Consider the following 23,533-nt stretch of genomic DNA (forward strand, 5'->3'; position numbering starts at 1 on the left):
AACTCTGAGGGCCTATTGTAATTATGTAAAGTGTGGGCCATTAATGATGGTTTGGAATCTTGATGACTCCCATTGTCTGCAGATGGCTGTTTACCTGTGAGTCTTCCTGTATATGTGTGTGCTGGCAAGTGAGTAATGAAGTCTTGCAGTGACATGTGATCATGTCACCTGAACTGGAATCCATCTTTAACCTGGGGCTTTTCCAGTGAGGGGGGGTGGAAACCCAGAGGGACAAAGGATTCCCGCCTTATGCAAAAGATATATAAAGGGGTGGAACAGGAGAGACGAGAGAGGAGCCATCATGGAGAAGCCCCTAGCTAACACCTAAGCTGGAACAAGAGCTGTACCAGGGGAAAGAATTGTGCCCAGGCCTGGAAGGTGTCCAGTCTGAGAAAAACTTACTGAAGCATCTCTGAGGGTGAGATTATCTGTATTTAGTTTGATTAGGCATAGATTTGCGCATTTTATTTTATTTTACTTGTGACTTACTTTGTTCTGTCTGTTACTACTTTGAACCACTTAAATCCTACTGTCTGTATTTAATAAAATCACTTTTTATTTAGTAATTTACTCAGAGTATGTATTAATACCTGGGGGAGCAAACAACTGTGCATATCTCTCTATCAGTGTTATAGAGGGCGAACAATTTATGAGTTTGCCCTGCATAAGCTTTATGCAGGGTAAAACGGATTTATCTGGGTTTAGACCCCATTGGGAGTTGGGCATCTGAGTGCTAAAGACAAGCACACTCTTGTGAGCTGTTTTTAGGTAAACTTGCAGCTTCGGGACAAGTGATTCAGACCCGGGGCCTGTGTTGGAGCCGGACAGGAGTGGCTGGCTCAGCAAGACAGGGTGCTGGAATCCTGAGCTGGCAGGGAAAACAGAAGCAGGGGTAGTCTTGGCACATCGGGTGGCAGCTCCCAAGGGGGTTTCTGTGATCCAACCCGTCACAGTGGTCAGTACCACACCACCAGTACCAAGCAGCAGGGATTCCAGTTTCTCTGAAACCAAGAGGTCCTTGGAGAAATGAAATTCCTGTGGTACTGCCGTGGTAATTGGTACCGACAAAGTTTGTCTAGAAAGGCCAATGAATATCAAGGAGTCAGTGGTAGCTGTAGTCTTTTGTCTGATGATCAGCCAGAAGAGGTCTCTCTGATTGAAGTGCTCAGTACTGTGGCTTTCCTTGTCTCCAGAGATGCCGTTTAGAAGAGGTATTCTGGTCTCTACCAATTTCTTGTCAGATGGTACCGACGCTACTTAGCTTTGCCCCTCTGGTTTTTAGGCTTAGTGCTGGTACTGGTACTTAATGAGCCTAATGTCTCATGGGTACTGCGCTGCGGCTCTGTCGGTACCAAGGTCACTGATTTTGCCAGGGATCTCTTTCTCCTAGTCAATTCTTCAATCTGAGAAACTGTAGCCCTCTTTTATGAGCTTTTGTGAGAGGAATCAGTAGATTTCCTCTTTGATGCCACCAGAGTTTGATGTCCTATGGACGTTGATGGTTGCATCGGGGATTGTTGCTCTGGGGGAGTCCCAGAACTAGGGTCAGCGGCTGGTCTCAGAGAACTCTCCGTCATCAGGAGCCTCAGCTTCGATTCACAGCTCTTTCTTGTCCTTGCCTTCAATTTTTGACAGAAGGTACACTTCTCTGGTATATGAGCCTCTCCTAAGTATACATTTTGTAAACGATAGGAATGTAGAAACTTTAAGGAGGAGATGTAATAGAATGCTAAACTGTACTATACTGTTCAGCCACTAGGTGATGCTGTGCATAAAAACCAGTTACTTACCTTTTGTAACTATTGTTCTTCGAGATGGTTGCTCATGTCCATTCCATTGTAGGTGCGTGCGCGCTCAGATGCGCGTCCGTCAGATTTTTGCCTTAGTGGTACCCATAGGGCCAGCTGTGGTGCCCTCTAGAGTGCCACACTCATGCTGCAGTATATCAGGCACCGCCAGCCAATGCCCTCTTAGTTCCTTCTTGCTGACCTCTCCGAGAGAGGGGCAGGAGGATGGGTAATGGAATGGACATGAGCAACACATCTCGAAGAACAACAGTTACGAAAGGTAGATAACAGTTTTTTCTTCTTTGAAGTGCTTGCTCATGTCAATTCCATTCTAGGTGACTCGCAAGCAGTATCAATGGAGGTAGTCTCAGAGTTCACCGTCGTGCAGCTTGCAGCACTGCTCTGCCAAAGCCAGCATCATCTCAAGCTTGCTGGATCAGTGCATAGTGCAAGGCAAAGGTATGAACGGACGACCAGGTGGCGGCCCGACAAATTCTTGGATCGGCACTTGAGCAAGGAAGGCTGCAGAGGATGCCTGTGCTCTAGCGGTAAGAAGAAACAGAGGGCGTGGGCCAGTGGCGCCTGATATACTGTGGCATGAGGTCACCAGGCAGGACAGATGTGGGGAGGGGAAAGGAACATAGGTAGATAGGTCATGGTGCGGGCTTCAAAATGGTTGATAATCAGGGCTTTAACATGAGACAGGTCATTTTCTGGCATGAGCAGCTTCTATTTTGAAAACATGTATTGGCGGGGGGAAGCAAAATGTATGGGGCAAAGGAGGGAGTTGAGGAGGGGGCTGGAGACTCAGAAAGGCTCCTAGTTCATATCTGCCTAAAATGGCTGTGGCCGTTAGGCATCCAGAACAGAAGGTAGCATGGCAGTATAGCATAATAATAATACATTTTAAAGACAGATACATACATGACAAGTTTTCCTCAATAGGATGTGTCTCCTCAATCCTGGCCTGTATTTCAGGCTAGGAATTGGCTAGGCATCATGCTCAGTTCCTACATGGCAGGAATCAGGATCGCTTTCTATCTGGCAACAAGGTTCTGAGTCCTGAACACATCATGGCTTGCTGGGGACAGCTTTTCAGTAGGCTCCTCATGTTCATCCTCCGATGACTCTTGCTGCTCATCCTTGGAGTGGGGCAGCAGAGGGGGAGGCAAGTTTCAGTAGTGGTGTGATGCAGGGGTCGGCAGCCTTCGGCACATGGCCAATCAGGGTAATCCGCTGGCAGGCTGCGAGACATTTTGTTTACATTGACCGCCCGCAGGCACGGCTCCTTGCAGCTCCCAGTGGCCGCGGTTCACCGTTCCCAGCCAATGGGAGCTGTGGGAAGCGGTGGCCAGCACAAAATGTCTCACAGCCCGCCAGCAAATTACCCTGATGGGCTGCGTGTCGGAGGTTGCCGACTTCTGGTGTAATGGATCAAAATTGTGTCCAGCTCCTTCAAAAATGGATAGATCGCATTTCCACTGCTGGACCTTTCTTGGTATCCTTGGTTTTAATGTACATTCTCCTGAGCTGTTTGGTCTTTATTCTGCACTGGTAGGTGATCTGGTTCTGGTGCCTCACAGACATCTGCTTAGCAATGTACACAAAATTATCTTTATTCTGGTGCCTGGCCACAAGATCTTCCTGCATTGATGCTTCTTCCCAGATTGTGGATAAGATCAAGGGTCTCAGTACAGCTCCAAGCAGCTGCTCAAGGCATGTTGTAAGGCAATATCACAGCAATGCAGATATTTTTTTAATCAAGGAGCAAATGGGGACATCCAGTCAACTTGACACCAGAGCAGTGGAGGGCACACAGGTAAATGGACAAGTCAGTGATGGTCGCCCACAAAGCAGTGTGGGATAGCAGTTGGAGGACTGCCAAAGTAGTGTGCAGCTGCAATGCATGCACATAAACAATAGACTGAACTAACACAAACTTAGTTCACTTTGAAAGAGGACTCCAGAGTTTGATAAATGCAGTTAATGCATTACAATGAATGGTGTTGTGTGCATGAAAGTGTTTTCAAACTATATTAGTTCAACTCAACCCAGTTTAACCCCCCTGTGTAGACAAGCCCTAGGTTACATTTGTTAATTTGGAGGAAAAAAAGTTATATTAATAAGATCCGTATTGCCCACATATTAGTTTTTTATTTGAAGATTTCTTTTAATATTCCCCTCCTGAAATGGTTTAAGAAACTGGAGGAAATGATTAACTGGTTTGTATAGAAAGGCCAGATAAATGAACTTCTGACCATAAAGCTGTGGAATATGAGAGGCAGGGGGATGTCCAAGACTATCAAATTATAGAATAATGCTTAAATAGGTATAGCAGAAATGGATTTAGCAGGGGACAACGAGTTTGACATGAATTTGCAAGATTATATTAATACAATTTCTAATTAATTTTGGGCTGCCTTTGTACAGGCATTGTATCATGGACCAGGATGATTGTTGCTTTCTATACAGCAGAGGTTGGAAAACCGTTGGAATACTGTATATAGTTCTGGCTGTCTCAATACCAGAAAGTTTTCAATAAATTGGATGGAATTCATAGAATATTAACAAAAATTATTAAAAAGCTGGAGGACTGACTTACAAAGAAATATTTATATTTAGTATTTAAATGATATCATACCAATATATTTATCTAGGTAGAGAAACCTAAATAAAAACAAAATACCTTGTGCTCATATTATTCCAATATAAAGGAATGAGTAAATAGAAGACTATACAATACAATATTGTACAAATATCAAACAGGCAAACACAGAGAAATGGGTGAGTTCAATATACTATAATTAGAATTCTATGAAAGCCAACTTTTTAGAACAATTGTATGAATAAGGGTAAGGTTTTAAAGTTTCTGGACCTGATCTTTCAAAGGAGCTATGCTGATTCACACTTGCTGAGGATCTGATCCTCTGGATTTTGATACAGGGCCAAAGTTAAAGTTGTTTGGGTGTTAAATGGTCTGTGTATATGTACTGAGTGTTAAAAATAGTGGCAGAATTGTTTGTGTAACTTTAGTTTTGAATTGCTATGGTTTTTAATACTTTGGGGCTTTACAGATATGTTTAATGGTGTATCTTTTCTTAAATTGTACTATGAAATCCTACCTTCAAGTTAACAAAGATTGTGTGTTGTAATCTCCCTTCGTGGATTGTTTTGGTTTTTTTAATTTAACCTACAGCTGCAAAAACCTCTGAGCCATCCAGAGGAAGCCTGAATACTGTTCTACACTTTCTGTGACAGGCATGCAAAGTTTTTTCCTGGACTAGATGCAATACTTATATCATTTCCCCAGTCATACCAATTCCCCAAACCCTCAGACTGTCTCCATCTCTGAATCCCCAGCTAGTCCCTGCTGCCTGGCCCCAGACCCTGGTCATTCCTCACTCCCCAACTGAAACACCACTTCCTGGCTCCAGTCAGTACCACGTTAGAGCCCAATTGCAGTTTTACTTCCAGCCAGTCCCACTCCATGGACAGAGCACCCAGTCAGCCATGACTCTGCAGCTCCAACTCCATTCTAATTCCAGACCACAGCTGGTCTTCACCTTCCTTCAGATACCTCAGTTCATGCTCCTCCCTCTGCTAAGAGTTGCAAGAACCCTGCTCTTTTATACCACATAAGGTCTGCCAGAAATGATGGGATAAGTACATATACTTTTGTACAAATGCCCTTTTTCAATTCACTCCAGCATTTCTAAAATACTTAACACGTTCTTGAAGATAGCTCTATTTTCCATTACCTGATTTTATGTAAAACTTCATAGTCTGTGACAGGTAATCCAAACAGCTGTTCACCAGATGAATAAGTGACAAATTTCCTCCAGAGTTCATCAAAATTGGCCTGATCAAATTAAGATTTAAAAATGCAAACAGGATATACATTTAATAACTAAGAGATCCTCTAATTATCATAAACTGCTGTCCAATTATAAAGCTATCTTAAGTCTGCAGTATGTATACAAAGAAATATTTAGTAACATCTTTTGGTCTCCAAAGGACATACATTTGATTTTAAATCCTGTTCAATTTCTACCTACAGTGGGGAGTGTTTTTTCTAGTGTCAACAAGGAATGCCACAATAGGGGCAGACTACAATTTAACAGATTTTTTTAAAAACATTGTCTCATTTAATATTACAGATGCTCCAGCTAAACAGAGAAAATGTGCACAACAAAGATCTGAAGAAATATTTTATAAAAAAGGATGTGCACTTAAAGCAACATTATATTATACAGTCAGGAGAAATTAAACATTGTATTAGCTGATGTGGACACAACTAGAAAAAACCATTAAATAGAGCCAGAATTATATAACTTGTCAAGCAAAGTGTACTGCCAGAAGACTGGTGAAAAGCAAATATAGAATCAATTTTAAAAAAGGAAGGATGAGTGATTCTGGTAATTACCATTTTATAAGTATGGAGAATTGGAAAATATTTGTATTACTTTTTACTACTAATATATGCCTTTCAGTTTACCTTGCCTGAATGCATAGTTAGGTCAAGAGGGGTTGTAGAGAAGGAAAGTAGAAAAGGATAACCAGTAGCCTAGATAAGAAGCATCCCCTCATACACAATAGTTACATTTATAGCCATGAAGAGGGACTTCTCAGTTCCAACCCTGGCAATGTGACTGTTTGCCAAGGCTGAGAATCTAACATCAAAACACTGATCTATTAAAAGACATGCCCTACAGAAAAGGAGGGGTGGGGGGAGTTTTCAGCAGCTACAGGTTGACCCAGAGACACCGACTGGGAGTGAGGGATCTGCAGCAGACAAACTGTAATTTGGTCCTCAAGAGAACAGCGGACACCAAGGCAAACCCATGTCTACCTAGGGGCTTGAAGGGAATGCCAAGCATAGGTGACACAGTATGCACAGAAGTCTGTTATCTTACATCTTTTTCTCTGAGTGATGGGAATCTTTTAGCAAATAAACCATGCTTTGTTTTGAAGAAACTGCTTCCATCTCACTGCATATTGTTGCTTTCCACAGGCTCCTGAAGGAAAACTCTTGCAAAGTGCCAGGTCCATTGGGATTGCTAATAAATAACACAGTTGGCAATAGAGTCATGTGTCAGGTTTTCAGCCGGAATGTCCGGTCGAAAAGAAAACCTGGCAGCGTCCAGTTACTGTGCTAAAAGTCCGGTTTCCTGTAGTAACCGGCCTCTTCCACTGAGGGGGCGGGAAGAGCAGCAGCTGCGGCTGGAGCCACGAAGAGCTGCTTTCTGCTCCCAGGCCTGCTTGGATCCAGCAGTGTCTGGAGAGACCCGAGTGCCATGACCTGGCTGGGTCACTTGATGGTGAGCCAGGTTCCAGCACTCCAACAAGCAGAGCAGGAAAGGGGGTGGTACCTATGGCAGGGATGGCGGACAACAGTCCAGGCACCCACAAAATGGGTGGGGAGAGCGGCAACAGCCCAAGCAACAGGTCTTCAGGAAGAGAAGGGGCAGGGAGAGGGGCAGCAGCATGCAGGGCAGCAAGGGGGTGAGCGACAGGTGGGGAGGAGCAGCAGTAACAGGCGGGGCAATACATAGGGCAAGGAGGGGGGAACAGGCAAAGCTGCACATGGGGCAAGGAGGCAGCAGAGAGTCTGGGGAAGATGCTCCCGGGCTGCCCAGCCGCTCTCTGCAGTTGGATTGCTTTGTTGCACCCAGCAAGAAAGCCCCGTGGCTCATGGGCCCTACCCCCTCTCACCATATTCCAGGTCACGGGCCACACCGCAAAGTGGCCTTGACTCATTTATAGCTCCACAAAGGCCAAGCACGCTTGGCTCCTAAAGCTGGCTGAGCCCTGTACAGGGCCTGTGCTCACCAGGCTGCTTTGTGCCCACACGCAGCGTCCCAGGGACCCAGCCACCAGGCAGGGGAAAGCCCCCTACAAGGCAGACCCCAGCCCAAGGGAAGCATGTAGACACCTGGCCCCCATGGGAGCTAGGGAATTGATTTCCTGGGGAGCAGGATTGCAGCCTAGGAGAGGGATATTTTGGAAGGGCATAGGTCACACGTGCTGGAAAAGGAGTTTGGGCCAGTGGTTACAGCAGAGGGACTGAGAGAGAGAACTCCTGGGTTCTATTCCCAGCTCTGTTACAGACTTGCTGGGTGACCCTGAGCAAATCATATCCCTGCTCTGTGCCTCTATTTCCCCTCCCATAAGATGGGGATGGCAATATCCACTTCCATTTACAGTGTACTTTGAGATCCCTGGCAGCAAAGCACTAGATCTGTGCTAAGCATGAGTGTGACGAGTGGCTGGATCATGGCTTGGAGCCCGCTTGCTCCATGAAATTTTCCAGTAAGGTCCTGAGCAGACTGGGTGGAGCTCTGAGGGTCCCAATGGGACTGGGAAATGAATAGGAGGGCTCAATCCCATTGCTAGTGAGGCAAAAACTCCCATTGTTATTGCCTCCTAAACCAGCCCCATCCAAGGCAGCCTCAGTGGAGAGGCCAGCATGCAGGGGCCCTCAAGACGAGCATCCTGCTCAGCCCCGGGGGGGCCCTCCGAGGCAAGGTGGGTAGGGAGCTCTGCCTGCTCTGTGCAGAGAGGTCCCAGCTCCCCCAAATCCAGGTAGCTCAGCCCAGCTCTGACCTCACTCGCCTCCCGCCTGGCCCAGACAGATAACAGGAGCAAGCGGCAACACAGCTCTGTGTACATGCATGAGTCAGGTACCCGGGGCAATTACTGGGTGTTGTTGTGCATGCCCCATCTTTGTCTCACACTCATCTGGTGATGTCCACAAATTTTAAATGTGACACCGAACTGTATATTAAGGAGCACACAAAAAAGCAATCTGGTTTTCAGAGGTTTTGTGAGTGCTCAGCACCACTGAAAACCTTCTTATCTTTATTAAGATGGCCAATTGAGATGCCCAGTTTTAGGCAGTGAGGTTTGAAAGGCTTTACCTAGGTCCTTTAGACTTGATAAATGATTAGGTTTCAATATACCTTTATCAAGTCTGTTCTAATGTTTTTTGTTATGCATGGAAAAACTGTAATTAAACAATTAATTGACAGTATTCATATGGAGACTTCCAAGGCTGAGGAAGCTATCCAGCTAGAAAGGACTGCTGTCATGCCACCGGGGAAGGAGGATAAGGCTCTGGTACAGGGAGGATACTGGCTGCTGGTTACTTCTGGCAGCAGGCAGTGCTCCACCCCTACTCCCAACTCACTCACCATGGTGATGAAGAACCGTTAATGCTGCCCTGGCAACGAGTGATGAGGAATCACCCCGAAAGGTTGAAGAGGAGAAGCCATATATCCCCAAGGCTGGGAGGATCACAGCCACCACTCTCAGGAGGAAATATAGGCTAGTGGTGGTTGGAGACTCTCTTCTGAGGGAGACAGAGGCACCCATCTGTCGCCCTGACATGGCATCCCGGGAGGTATGCTGCATGCCAGGGGCCCGTATCCGAGATGCTATGGAGGGACTGTTGAGGATCATCCAGCCCTCTGACTACTACCCCATGCTACTCATCCATGTGGGCACTAATGATACTGCGAGGTATGTCCTGCAGCAGATCAGAAGTAACTACAGGGCTCTGGGATTAAGGGTGAGGGAGTTGGGAGCGCAGATGGTGTTCTCTTCAGTCCTTCCAGTCAAGGGTACGGACCACGGCAGAGACAGATGAACACTGTTGCATCAAGTGAAAATTGGTTTTAGGAAACTATCAAGCTTGGCAGCAAGTGTCTAATGAGGAAACAAAAACTTTAAGGGAGCTAGAGGTGTTGATTTTGAAGAAAAGGCATACAGCCATTTGACTGTGACTAACAGAATGAAGCAAAGGTACATATCAACTGTGTATCTTTGCTGCAGAAATAAATCCCTAAAATCCCTTGAGAATTTCTGTTTCTAATGCAGAAAATGTCTGTAGAAAACACACTGAACAAATTAAGTTTTTCTTCTTGTTGTTATTATTTGCATCACAGCAGTGTTTCAAGGTCCCAGTTGACCACAGGGCCCATAGTGCTAGGTGCTGTATAATCACAGAGTAAGAGAAAATCCCTGCTCTGAAGAGTTTATGATCTAAGTAATTTACAGAGTAATGCTCAATATTGTCCATCAATTCCCGTGTTCCAAAGATAGTAATGGATCTTTTTCTAAACTCATTTTGATTCACAACTATGACTCTCAATTTAACATTTCAAAACTAATTTTTTTCTTACCTGGAATATTTGTAACCTATTGCTGGCTTCTTGTGGTGGTGTATTTGGAACCATGGGTCCTTCCTAAAGCAAACAAATTTTAACCAAAGTGATTAACTCTTCAAGTGTGTTAAGGCAAATTCTATATTTACAAACCATCAGCATATACAAAATTGTTTAAATAGTCAAGGTGAAGTGTGTCCATAAATCCCACTAATGCCAAAAGAGTTACAAAAGTATATCAAAGGAAAAATATTTTAGATAAAATAGAAATTTCTGTAGTCTAATCAAATTTGCTATTAGTAGATAATATACTTTCATGTTCTGCATATTTTCATACTGTCAAGAATAAAGCAAGAATGCCCAAAAAGTGACTTGAGGCGACTCTTTACTTTTATCAAAGGTATAATCAGAGTTACAGAATACTCAATCTGCCATGTATTGTTTTTATTTTCACAGAGCTTACTTTCACTGGTATGTATTAGAACTGCACATAATTTCTTGTTAAGCATAACTTGAGGTGTTGGGAGTGGAAGGGAGGAAGATAGAAAGATTAACATACCAGTAACTGTATTTCAAGTATATTGACTCTGTAGATCTGCATTTGGGATGCAAACCCATTGTGACACAGAGCTTGGAATCACTTAAAAAAAAAGCAGTGCCCATTAGGGCTGTGAAAGCATCCCCCATGACTATTAAAGCAAAGAAACAAAGGGCTCTGGTGACACAACAGCCTTCATTTTTTCCGCTGCTTAAATCCCACTTCTCTGAAGAAGTTTGGAAGGAGAACAGAGAAGGCAATATATTCAAAGAGCTAGAATTATATTTCTCCTTTGAGACTCATCCATGAGACCCACGGTAAAATTTTCAAAAGCCTTTACATGAAATCAGTGGGATATAGGCCCCTAAACAGAAATGTGTGAATAACTGACTTTTCAGTTGCTGGTCATACCAAAAAACAAAACAAAAAATTATTTCAGGTTGACCCAAATTAACCCTCTTTTTTTTTTACATTTTTCAGTGTTCCAAAATAGTCAAAAAAATTTGTTTTGACACAAGCAAAACATTTTGTTTGACCCAAAATGAAATATTTCATTCTGTTTTTAAGTTAGTCTACCCTTTTTAAAATAAAATTGAAGTAAATTTCTAAACAAAGGTAATTTTGTTTCAAAAATCATAATGTTTTGATTTTTTCCAAATTTTCTTTTCCGACCAAAACAATTCACCAAATTCAACACAAATTCACAAAGCATTTTTGTTGCCACGAATTTGCATTTTTCAGCTCAGAAAATGTTACTCGCATCTATTCCTAAGTCACTTAGGTGCTTTTGAAAATGTTACCCTCAGTAATATGAGAAAAAATGAGCTGATCATTAAGACCAATCCTTTATAAAAGGTATAGAGCCTGATCTTTAGTTGGTGAAAATCAGGATAGCTTCACAAATGAAGCATAATTGCAGTCTCCACTGAACTTGCTAAAGAAGTCAGAAGCATCAGAAAATGCTTGGAGTCAATGCTGAGACAATACCCTTAGCGATCATCTCATGTTACCCTGGAAGATGCTCCAATACGGCGTATCTAACTGTGCTCTGACTGAATAATGGGTATGCTAAGGAGGATTAACAGAACTGGGAAACCAGTTAGTCTATGTTTGTCTGGGAGAGGGCTTGGAGGCTGGAAAATTCCTAAACATCAGAATTAAGAAGTCAGGCGTTAATGCTAGGATTTATATACCCAGGAGAACTCACAGATCACACTCAGGATTCAGGAAGCTTGGGGCAAGGGGCAGAAGTAAACTGAGCATGCTTTCATAGAATAGAGAACTTTTTTGAGTATGGGACCAGCCAACATCAAAGGAAGCTGACCTGGAGGAGAGACAGAGAGACTCCAGGATTCGGAGGAGAAGCCATGAACTGCCGGAAGTGGATCCTGAACACCCTAGAAACTCTGACCTAAGCCCAGATCATGTTCCACAGTGGTAATGAAAATGAAGTGAGGAAATGCATGTAGGGATTTATTATTTATGACTGGATCTGTATAAATTTTTTGCTATCTAAAGCAAGGAGTAATTGTGTTTAGAAACCTTTGTCTGTGTTATATGCTTCACCTATCATGTGTTCCTAAAGAGTTAAATTGTAAGCCCAGAATGCCCACAAGGTTGGAGTTCTGGGAGATGGTGTGGTTAAACTACTGGGAGATCTGTGTGGGGAGGAAAGGAGACACAACACTGATCCTGGGGCTGAGGCCAGCTGGGCTGTGAAGATACATTTCCAAGAGGGGATAACAGAGAGTCTATGCACAGGAAGTGTGCCATTGAGACCAAGGAAAGAGGCAGTGCTGCAGCATATTCAGACCAATGGAAGCTTAAAGCACATGGTGCCCAGGGATGTGGGACCCAAACACAGCAGCCGGGTGGGTGTCCAGGAACAAGAGCTGTGTGAAAATGCATATAGGCCTTTTTTGTTTTATATCTTTGGGTGAAAGAATAAATAAAACTTTATTTTGAAGAAATTGTTTTTGAGTCACATTATTCAGCTTGTTGGTCACAGGCTCCCAGAGAAAAGTCTTACAGGCGCCAAACTCAGTTGGGTCTGTCAGATAGACAGATAGCAGGGGTGCAGCCCAGAGATGAAGATTAAGAGTGGTAAAACTGCGTGGTTCAACCCTTGAGAGAGATTAATGCAGGCAGGCTTATCATCTGAGGGGTGCACTTAAGAAGGACTAAAAGGGATCTAAAGCTTAGCTGACCTAGTAACTACGACAGAAGGTCGGTTGGGTTACCATGCCCTCAGGAACTCATAGGGACAACTCAGCAGATCAAAAATTTGGTACCCAACTGCTGCAAGCCATATATCCTGAGGAACTGAACCACAAGTCCAATAGATAACTTCCAAACTTAATTACCGTGTCATATGATGTGTCAAAGTTTGCCACATCTTCACGAAAAATTTCAACGGACTCCAATAGATTACTCTTAAATTTTGGCTGAACTTGAACCAACTCATCTTGAACACTGACCTAAAATATAAATTAATGTCCATTTATTAATAAATTATTTAAATAAAGTTATTTCTTTAAAAATACTAATAAAGAAAGGGATGTCAATTCTATATAATTAAGTTGATTTGTTACATTAAAAAAACTACAGAAGCATTGGACAAAAAATAGCTTTTTATTCAGACAGCTAAATATGAAAACAGAGATTAAAAAAAAATCAAAACAAAAAACCCTAACACCTTCAAAGCATTATTCTCTTACAAGATGCTGTAACTTCCTCATCTTTAAAAAATTCAGAGTGGTCAAAACAACTAAACTAACTTACTACAGAACAAAACCTGAATTTCATCCATATTCAGAGATTTTTTTAAAAAGTACTAGGGAAGGACAAAACAAAAGGATAGGATTTAGCTGCATTCTGACACTATGAAATGTGGGAAGTAACTTATTTTTCTCACTATCATTGTAAGAGGTGACCAATTCCTATATTGGTTACTCTTGGAGCAGTACAGCTTATGTATTAGTCTCTTACTCTCATATAAGCCTAATGACTCATACTATCGTCTAATGAGTAGTAGAAAAAGTACAGTTTCAGATACTTACAGCTTTGGTCTGTAATTTGTTAAAAGAATATCTAAGTGTATCAACTCCTTCTGATTCCTCTTTTGTCACCTCAACTTCAAATCGATTTAAAATACTATAGGCTTCCTATAAAAGAAGAAAAAATAATTATGATACAATTCAAATTTATTTGCAGGAATACAAAGTTTGTAAAATATACTTTAAAAGAATACAGTCAACTTAGTTTAGGCCCCAAATTTATGTTTTGTTGTTGTTTTTTTTAAAAAGGGGTTTGGATGAAGAAGAGCCAGTCTCTGACTACAACAGATACAGCTAATCTTGTAATGAGCAGAGCTGTGTAAAATATTAGAGGCAAATTTAGAAACACTAGACATTGCCTGTGTTAATGTTCACAGAACCGCCTAAAAATGTATTATTATATAACACGTTTTTCATGCTAATTACATTTTTTTCAAAGTAGATTATTAATTTGTATACTATATGGATATACATGTACATTTTGAGAAAAGTTCCCAACTCTGGATGATTATCAACACCACACTGCATATTTCAGAGGTTTTGTATCACCTTGTTTACAAGGAATGTTATTGCAATATGTTCAGACTGATTTATCAAGTGCTTTCACATATAATAATGCTAGGATGAGGCTAACGTTGCTTGATTTTTTATGTAGTTTGGTTCTGTTAATGCTGCAGCTTATATATTCTCTAGTTTACTACCCTCATTGTAGGAATAGGGCACAGATTATTTAAAGGAGAAAATGGGATAATTAGTTTAGTTTAAGGTTCATGACCGAGCAGAGAAAAATTATAACCAAGACAAAAGGCTGAGTGAAGTATGTAAGCCACTTGCTTGCTGTTGTGTACTTGTAGCGTGCATTCACTGCAGTTTACGACTGCCTGTGAATACACAGTTCTTTCTTCCCTGCAATCCTCTATGCTTGGAAACCTCTTCGTACCTCAGCCCAAGCCTACACCATCTCCTCTTCTAAGTATTCCCTTAACCCACACTTCAGTAAGGCTTATGAAGACTTGTCCTCCCCTCAACAAAGCATTAATTAAATCAATGAGGGCGTAAGGGGGACAAAAATCAAACATGAACTAACAAGTAACTTGCTAATTATCATTGCTCTATATCCTAGTTTTTATCACATTCCTGGTTTATATGTTTTCCACTTAGGGCACAATCCTGAAAATATTTATATTTAAAAGTGACGTACTCATGTCAGTAATCCCATTGACGTGAGTGGAATTTACATGTTAGCAAACTCTATAGTATAGACTGTAAACACTTTGGGTCAGGACCTTATCCTTACACCCCTCTCTAAGTATGTAGGACACATTTGGAGCTATTAAAATAAAATAAATAAATACTCATCAGATTCAGCAACATTTTCCCCACACATTTATAACAACATGAATTGGCTATACTAGAAGACATGTTGCACACTGCTGCTACTATCAGAGTTTATTATTGTACTATAATCATTGTGGTTCACCATCTGTATGATTGTTTGCATACAGCGTACAGGTCACAAGAACTGGTAGAAAACTGGGTGCATGGTAGATTCCCACTAGGGAACAAGATGGTAGTTTCCTTTTATGGACACCCAGCCAGCCAGTTGGCTATAAAATCCCTCTTGGTGCTGTTCTCTATTTGCTTTACCTGTAAAGGGTTAACAAGCGGACAGGTAAAAGGAAAGGAGTGGGCACCTGACCAAAAGAGCCAATGGGAGGGTTAGAACTTTTTAAAATGGGGACAAAACTTCCCTTTGTCTGTGTGTTGTGGTTCTCCGGGAAAGAGGGAAACAGGGAGCAGTTATGCTCTGAGAAGCTGAAGGCCAGATATGAAAATCATCAGATCATATCTAGAACTATTTATTTAACAACCCAGATATGTAAGTAGATCAGGACTGTTTAGAAAGATGTGATTAGGTTTATTTCTGTTTATTTCTTAGTGGCTTGTGGACTACTCTGTGCTAACCCCAAATGCTTTTTGTTTTGCTTGTAACCTTTAAGCTGGACCTCTAGAAGGTTATTCTTGATGTTTAATTGTTGTAAGTGGGTGTTTTTTAAATCTAGCAAAAGCCTAAGTGCCGGATGTATTTTCTTCCTTTTTGTTTTTTAATAAAATTTACCTTTTTTTAATAACAATATTGGATTTTTGGTGTCCTAAGAGGTATGTGCATATGTTGTTTAATTAGCTGGGGGCAACAGCTAATTTACTTTGTTTTCTTTCTCAGCTCTTCCCTGGAGGGGGGGTGAAAGGGCTTGAGGGTACCCCACAGGAAGGAATTCCCAAGTGCGCCTTCCTGGGTTTCAAGGGGTTTGCATTTGGGTGGTGGCAGCATCTACCCATCCAAGGTCAGAGAAAAGCTGTAACCTTGGGAGGTTGAAGTGGCCAGTATTAATTTTTAGAATCCTTGCGGGCCCCCACCTTCTGCACTCAAAGTGCCAGAGTGGGGAATCAGCCTTGACAGACTTGTATACCTAATTTGAAAAACAGACACTAGAACAGGGCTTGTCGAAATTAGGGAAATTTGCACCAGTGTAACTACATCCCTACAGTTACATTGGTGCAAACCCCTAGTGTAGACACACGTGCAATACTAGGTTTTCACTGTGAACACAATATGCAGTTATACCAGTGCAAATTTCCCTAATATAGAAAGTCCTTATTTGAATTTAACATCAATATCCAGCAAACAAGCACAAGAGAATCTCAACAAATGCACTAAACCAGTGGAAGGCCTTTCCTGTTTTATGTATGATCCTGACAGAATAGTACTAGAGATATGAAAATGAAACATAACCCCTGACAGGCATACATTATTAACATTATTTGTATACAGTCAGCACTGTGTGGAGTGCTTTATAGATTTGTAGAAAGATATAATTCCTACTTCAAAGTATCTACAAACTAGGCAGACAACATATAACACAGCAACCAGTTAAAGGCGGTAACAAAAACAGCATAAATGAATGCTGAAATATGGTACTTTTTGTTATTTCTGTGCTTTTTTATTTTTTTAATAGCGGTTGTGAACCTGTCCATGAACGGAGGACTGAGGTTTGTAGGGATATTGAAAATACTCTTATTCTTTAATGTCAGTGACATCCAACATAGAGAACTACTGACATCAAAGAAAGCAATGAAAGAAAGACTCAGTCTATTTTAACTGACAAAATTAAAGGTACAACACCAGGTACACATTGAACTTTGTTATATTGACATGTGCTTTTCCTGACTATGCCTTTACATTTGTTCTTTTTGTACTTTTGTAATCATTTGAAATATTTAACCACTATCTTTCTGGTATCATGGTAGTATAACTAGTCTTCAGAATGGAAAATGTCAGCATTTAGCCTTTTCCCTCCTTCCACAAAAGATGGATAATTTAAAAAAAAGAAATTAAAAAACTGGGAAAACTAAAAGAACTTACACTAGAAAAATTATGTATATTCCTCTGACAATGTACTGTGACTTCCTAAATGAAAAGTGGCTCTGTGCAGGGAATCTGGAAGGCAGAAAGATAAGATTGCAGGAGGCTCTATCTATGCATACAAAAAGGAGTAGGACTAGGATGGTGAATATCAAGAACAGTAAAAGTGTTGCTGCAGGGAGGTAAAAGGGGAGAAATAAGTATTTTGTTTCCCATCCCTCAAAGTGGAGACTGGAGGAACATATACTCATCATTAGGGTTCTCCGAGTTTATTTAAAAAATCCCAAATTCTAAATAAATTATTTTATTCCAAAACAATAAAAATTAAGAAGTGTCTTACTTCAATAGGTCCTAAAGTCATATCCATTTGTATTTCATTGTCACGTATGTTAGACAAAGCTTCCATTGCAAATCTGACATCATCTAAGTCACGAATAGGTCGAGATAATTTCTTCAAATATTCAGTTATAAATGATATCATGTCTGTCATTTTCTTCTTATATTCCTCATTTAAGTAACGACAGAGTAGCATCTTCCATGCTTTGGCTTCAATCGACAAAGCGAGTTTCAATGGTGCTGGTTTAAAAAACCCAATAGTTTATTGCATCTAAATTTTAATGCTCTGAAGACAACTACACTACTTATACAAAAGAATCATGTGTATATCTTTAAAATATAATTATAGTCAGAAAAATTACTATATAAAGTGAACTGAATTACTTCATTCTATTGTTTCATAATCATTTAAAAGTTATTTCACTTAATCTCTGGTTTCTTTGTACATTTTATCAGCTTTAAAGCATCTTTATAAGTTTATCTCAGTAAAAGAACAAACATATAAGACAACTAACAAAAGGAGAAAATTATTCACTTATACTGCATCATTTCAAATTCACAGACAAAATCATCTTTTCATGTAAAATTAGTATAGCTTCATTAAAGTCAATGAAGCTAAACTGATTTACATCATCTGAGGATTTGGCATCTTGGGCCTATACTCTTTTACATGACTGCATCTGGAATACGCCACAACTAAAAATTTGAATTGTTACATCATATCATAAGCAGATAATACACACACACACACAACAGAGAAGCAGAAGAGCCAACGACTGCTTCAGTTACTGATTATTTTTGGAACAAATAAGAATTTCAATAAACAATACTTCTGAACTCTAGCGATAAAACATGAGTAATTGCTAACCTAATATAATCATTATGTTCATAAAACAAGAATTGCACATAAGTTACTTCCTCTTCTATTATGTGTTTGCCAAAATGTTCTCATCCGAGCACTAAACAGCTGAATTTGAAAGGGCATGTTGGTGATCATAGATAAAACTTCTAGAAAGAGGCTTACATTTTTGAACCAAGGATGATGAATGTTCTTGTGGTCCATACATAATGCAGGTTTTTCTTAATCCTACCAAGCTATTAACTTCAATAATATCTTGTGACAATGAGTTCCTCAGGATCATTGCACAAAAAATATTTTCTTTTATGAGTTCAAATTTGCTATCTTTCTATTTAACTGAATGTCCCTTATTCAAAAAGATGAATTGAAGTGTCCAATCTACCTTCTCTATACCAACCATTCATTATATCTTTATCCTGTCCTTTCTTGTTCATTTTCTCTTTAAAATAAATAGTCCCACTTTTTCAATTTCTCTGTATATGGAAGTTTTTTCCAGGCTGCTAATTCATTATTTTTGCCCCATCATTCACTTCCTCTATTTCTACTATATTATATACATATATGTGTGTGTATAGTGTAGTGTATTTATAGCCGTGTCGGTCCCAGGACCTTAGAATGACAAGGTAGCCCACTGTACCTCGAATGGTCCTTAGAATATGAGCTAAATACTCCTGCTAAACAATCTGTTCCCCCTTGTATTTAGTTGTGATGCTCGAAGTACCTTTCCTAGACCTGAAGAAGAGTACTGTGTAGCTGGAAAGCTTGTCTCTCTCACCAACAGAAGTTGATGTAATAAAAGATATTACCTCATCCACCTCATATATTAAGTAGAGTAACTAGAACTCAAGACCATATTTCAGGTGAGGCCTACCATTGACTTATATATACACCACTGTAAAGTTTTCAGTATTATTTTCAATCCCATTATTCATGCATGCATGCTGATATTTTATTAGGTTCTTTTTACAGCTGCTGATCATATAAGCAGAGGCATTCATTTGGCTGTCCACAATGTCCAGATCTTTTTCCTGAACATTCTTGTTCAGTCTTCATAAACCTAAATAATTTTCTGTTGTCTGCAAACTTTGCCACCTCACTGCTCACCTGTTTCCCAGATTAATAAATATATTTAAAAATACCAGTGCCAATATGGAACCTTGTGGCACTCCACATGATGAAAATCAACCATTTATTTCTATTCTTTGTTTTCTGTCTCTTAGCCAGTTTCTGATCCATGGCAGAACTTTACCTCTCACCCTATGAACTCTAGTTAAGTTCTGAAAAGTACTTGATTTTTAAGCAAGGTTCTTTCCCTACTGAGAAGTTCTACTGAATCTTTTTCACAAAGATCTTCATAGCAGAGGTGATTGTCATCAGAAGGCTATTTTGAACATTGCAGTCAATAGATCTACGGCTCATTTATACCAGGTGAGGATATGGCCCATGGGTTTGGATATGATTGTGGATCCACATATAGCAGAAACAGATTATTGCATTGACTCTTCCTTTATGATATGCACACAAGCATAAGGTAAATCCGCTACACGGATAGAGGGGTTAGTTAGTTAATTAGTATCCATTATGCCTCTAGCGTTTAGGGCAGTGACAAAGCTCTTCCACTCCGGTCTGTTTCTGGTAAGCCTTTCAATGGTTCCCCAGCTGTGTCCCAGGGTTTTCAGCTCAGCTTCCACAGCTTTTCGCTATGTTGTTTTCAGGCAGCCTCATTTTTACTTGCCTTCAGGCGTCCATCTTATTGCTATTCTGGTGATGGAATCAGTTTCCATCCAAAGCACATGGCCAATTCATCTCCAACGCCTCCTGGCAATGATGGTGCTCACAGGTCTTGATTTGAGATTGTTCTGGGCCAAAATATACGGAGCATTTTTCTGAGGCAGTTTGTATGAAATGAAGACAGTTTGGACATGTCATACTTTGTTATTCCCCAGCATCCTGCGCTATAAAATAGTGTTGAAAGCTCGCAGCTCTGATAAATCTTGAGTTGGTTTTGGTGTTGTATTTGATGATTTCCAGACTATATTTAAACTCCTGAAGGTGTTCCAGGCTTTATTGATTCTGTTCCGGATGTCCTGGCTTGTTCTACTGTCCTGGCTGATGGTGCTGCACAAGTATGTGAATGTTTCTACATTGGTGAGAACGTGATCCTCTATCCATACTGGTGATGGTGATAGTGCATGACATCTGTCTTATTGTGGTTGATTTCCAGTCCGATTTGCTGAGTGAATGTATTGAGTCAGGTATTTTTTTCTTGTTTATGGTGTTGGCTATGTGATAGGGGAGCGAGATCATCTGCAAAGTCCAGGTCTTCAAGGGACAAGAAGGGGTGGAAGTTAATAATTCCAGTCTTAGGCCTGGTCTACCCTAGTCAGTTATTTCGGAATTAGCTGAGTTAATTAAAAAAAAAATGAATCTGTCCACACCACCAAACCAGTTTTTTCGATTTAAAGGGCTCTTTAATATGATTTCTGTACTCCACCTCAGCAAATGGAGTAGCGCTTAAATCAAGATCGCAATCCCGGGTTAAAGGTATTGTGGACGCAATTCGACGTTATTGGCCTCCGGGAGCTATCCCAGAATGCTCCCTTGTGACCGCTCTGGACAACACTCTCAGCTCCAATGCACTAGCCAGGTGGGCAGGAAAAGCCCCGGGAACTTTTGAATTTCATCTCCTGTTTGGTCACCATCACCACAGGTGACCATCAGCACAGTCCACCATCACAGGCAACCATGCAGAGTCCACCATCACAAGAGATCACACAGTCCTAGATTCGCAGACGAGCTCCAGCATGGTCCGAACGGGAGGTACTGGATCTCATCGCATGTTGGGGAGACGAATCTGTTATGGCAGAACTACGTTCCAAAAAAAGGAACGCAAATACATACGCTAAAGTCTCCAGGGCCATGACGGAAAGAGGCTACTCCAGGGACACAGAGCAGTGTCGTACAAAAATCAAGGAGCTCAGGCAAGTGTACCAAAAAGCCAGGGAGGCAAACGGGCGATCTGGGTCACAGCCCCATACATGCCGCTTCTACAGTGAGCTGCATGCAATTATGGGGGGTGACGCCACCACTACCCCACCACTTTCCGTGGACACCTGCAAGGGGGGAGTTGCATTTAGCGAGGAGGATGAGTCATTGGAAGACGAAGAGGAGGAGGAGGAGGAGGAGGAGAAGGAGGAGGACAGTGCACAGGTGGCAAGTGGGGAATCTGTTTTCCCACCTAGCGAGGAACTATTCTTAACACTGGAACCAATAGCCTCCCCCCACTCCCAAGGCGGGCTCCCGGACCATGACCCTGGAGAAGGTACTTCTGGTGAGTGAGAGCCTGATCGGAGCCACGTGGTGGGGGGCTGAGGGGAAACCCAGTCGCGCTGGGCTGTTCGCGTTTAGTTTAAAGGGCTCATCCCAGCTCAGAGCCTCATCGGAACCACGCAGTGGGTGCAGGGGGGAGGGGGAGAGGGTGTTGTGTGAAGCAATCATCCCAGAGAGCCTGCAGGCCCTCCTTTTATATGGCAAATCCACCAGGCACTGCTTGCTGTGGGAAAGGGGGCCCAGCAATTTGAAAGCATTGAAATTAATGCGGAAGAAGCAGAACCCCGCGTGCCCCTAGGGCTTACCATGGCTGCCTGCAAGCTGAATTCTGTTGTCCGGCCGTGTGTGATGGCTTACTCACACCAAGGTGGCAGGCACTTCAGTACAAGAGGCAAAATGCTAACTTGTACCGAAAGAACATTTGTTGTGTACTATGAATTGCCTGTTTAACTGAGAAAGAGTTCTCTGAAATGTATCTTTTAAAATATTACCCTCCCTTTTTCTCCTCACGCAGGTGCAAATGTTTCAATGCAGCACCTATCTACTCCGTCCCAGAGCCTGGTCCAGATTAGAAAGTGGAAAAAATGAATTTAGGATGACGTTTGCTGAGCTCATGCAGTCCTCCTTCACTGATAGGGCCCAGCTGAATGCATAGAGGCAAACAATTACAGAGTCATAGAATATCAGGGTTGGAAGGGACCTCAGGAAGTTGTCTAGTCCAACCCCCTGCTCAAAGCAGGACCAATCCCCAGACAGATTTTTTCCCCAGATCCCTAAATGCCCCCCTCAAGTATTGAACTCACAACCCTGGGTTTAGCAGGTAAATACTCAAACCACTGAGCTATCCCTCCCCTTATAAAGCATTACAGGAACACGAAGAGAGGAGGGGCACGTGTGATGAGAGCAGGCAGGACACTATGGTCAAGCTCATGGGGGAGCAAACTGACATGCTGTGCTGTATGGTGAATCTAATGAGGGAAAGGCAGCAAGACCACAGACTGCCGCTGCAGCCCCTGTATAACCGCCCTCTCTCCTCCCCAAGTTCCATAGCCTCCTCACCCAGACGCCCAAGAACACAAGTGGGGAGGCTACGGGGACCCACACACTCAACCCCAGAGGATCACCCAAGCAGCAGAAAGCTGGCATAAGCGAACTTTTGATTCGGTTTCTGGACTTGTCCTTTCCTCCTCCTCCATCCCCCAACCCAATACCCCCCCTCTTCCAGTCTACCTTCTCATTTCTCTCAATGTGTTGTGAAACAAATAATAAAGAATGTTTTTTAAACAATTTTGACTTTATTTCCGTTCATATATATAGGGGGCGGGTAACTTCAAGAGAAACAAACACAACTGTCACACCGTACCCTGGCCAGTCATGAAACTGGCTTTCAAAGCTTCTCTGATGTGCAGCGCGCCCTGCTGCGCTCTTCTAATCGCCCTGTTGTCTGGCTGTGCGAAATTAGCCATCAGGCGAGTTGCCTCAACCTCCCACCCTGCCATAAACGTCTCCCCCTTATTCTCACAGATATTGTGGAGCACAAAACAAGCAACAATTACAATTGGAATATTGGTTGTGCTGAGATCTAACCGAGTCAGTAAACTGCGCCAGCGTGCTTTCAAACGTCCAAAAGCACATTCTACCACCATTCTGCACTTGCTCAGCCTATAGTTGAACTGCTTCTTACTACTGTCCAGGGTGCCTATGTACGGCTTCATGAGCCATGGCATTAAGGGGTAGGCTGGGTCTCAGAGGATAACTATAGGCATTTCAACATCCACAACAGTAATTTTCTGGTCTGGGAAGTAAGTCCCTTCCTGCAGCTGTTCAAACAGACCAGACTTCCTGAAGATGCGAGCGTCATGCACCTTTCCCGGCCATCAAACATTGATGTCGATGAAACGTCCCTTGTGATCCACCAGTGCTTGCAGCACCATGGAAAAGTACCCCTTGCGGTTTACATACTGGCCACCCCGGTGTGCCGGGGCCAAGACAGGGATATGCATTCCATCTATCGCCCCGCCGCAGTTAGGGAACCCCAGTG

The 23,533-nt window shown here is 42.0% G+C and overlaps 1 protein-coding gene across 1 annotated transcript in view; it reads right to left on the reverse strand.

Moving 5' to 3' along the window:
* DNAH8 (dynein axonemal heavy chain 8) overlaps positions 1-23,533 on the reverse strand; it is a 525,323-nt gene that overhangs the window by 279,618 nt on the left and 222,172 nt on the right. Inside the window, exons 28-32 of the mRNA XM_026649503.1 lie at positions 17,308-17,543; positions 13,547-13,651; positions 12,851-12,964; positions 9,968-10,030; positions 5,546-5,646 (exon numbers count right to left, since the gene is read on the reverse strand). Of these exons, the coding sequence (XP_026505288.1) occupies positions 5,546-5,646; positions 9,968-10,030; positions 12,851-12,964; positions 13,547-13,651; positions 17,308-17,543 (619 nt within the window). The remainder of the gene's footprint in view (positions 1-5,545; positions 5,647-9,967; positions 10,031-12,850; positions 12,965-13,546; positions 13,652-17,307; positions 17,544-23,533) is intronic.

The sequence above is a fragment of the Terrapene carolina genome, unplaced genomic scaffold (genome assembly GCF_002925995.2).
Source record: "Terrapene carolina triunguis isolate 2854851 unplaced genomic scaffold, T_m_triunguis-2.0 Scaffold85, whole genome shotgun sequence".
In the NCBI taxonomy this organism is placed as follows: Eukaryota; Metazoa; Chordata; order Testudines; family Emydidae; genus Terrapene; species Terrapene triunguis.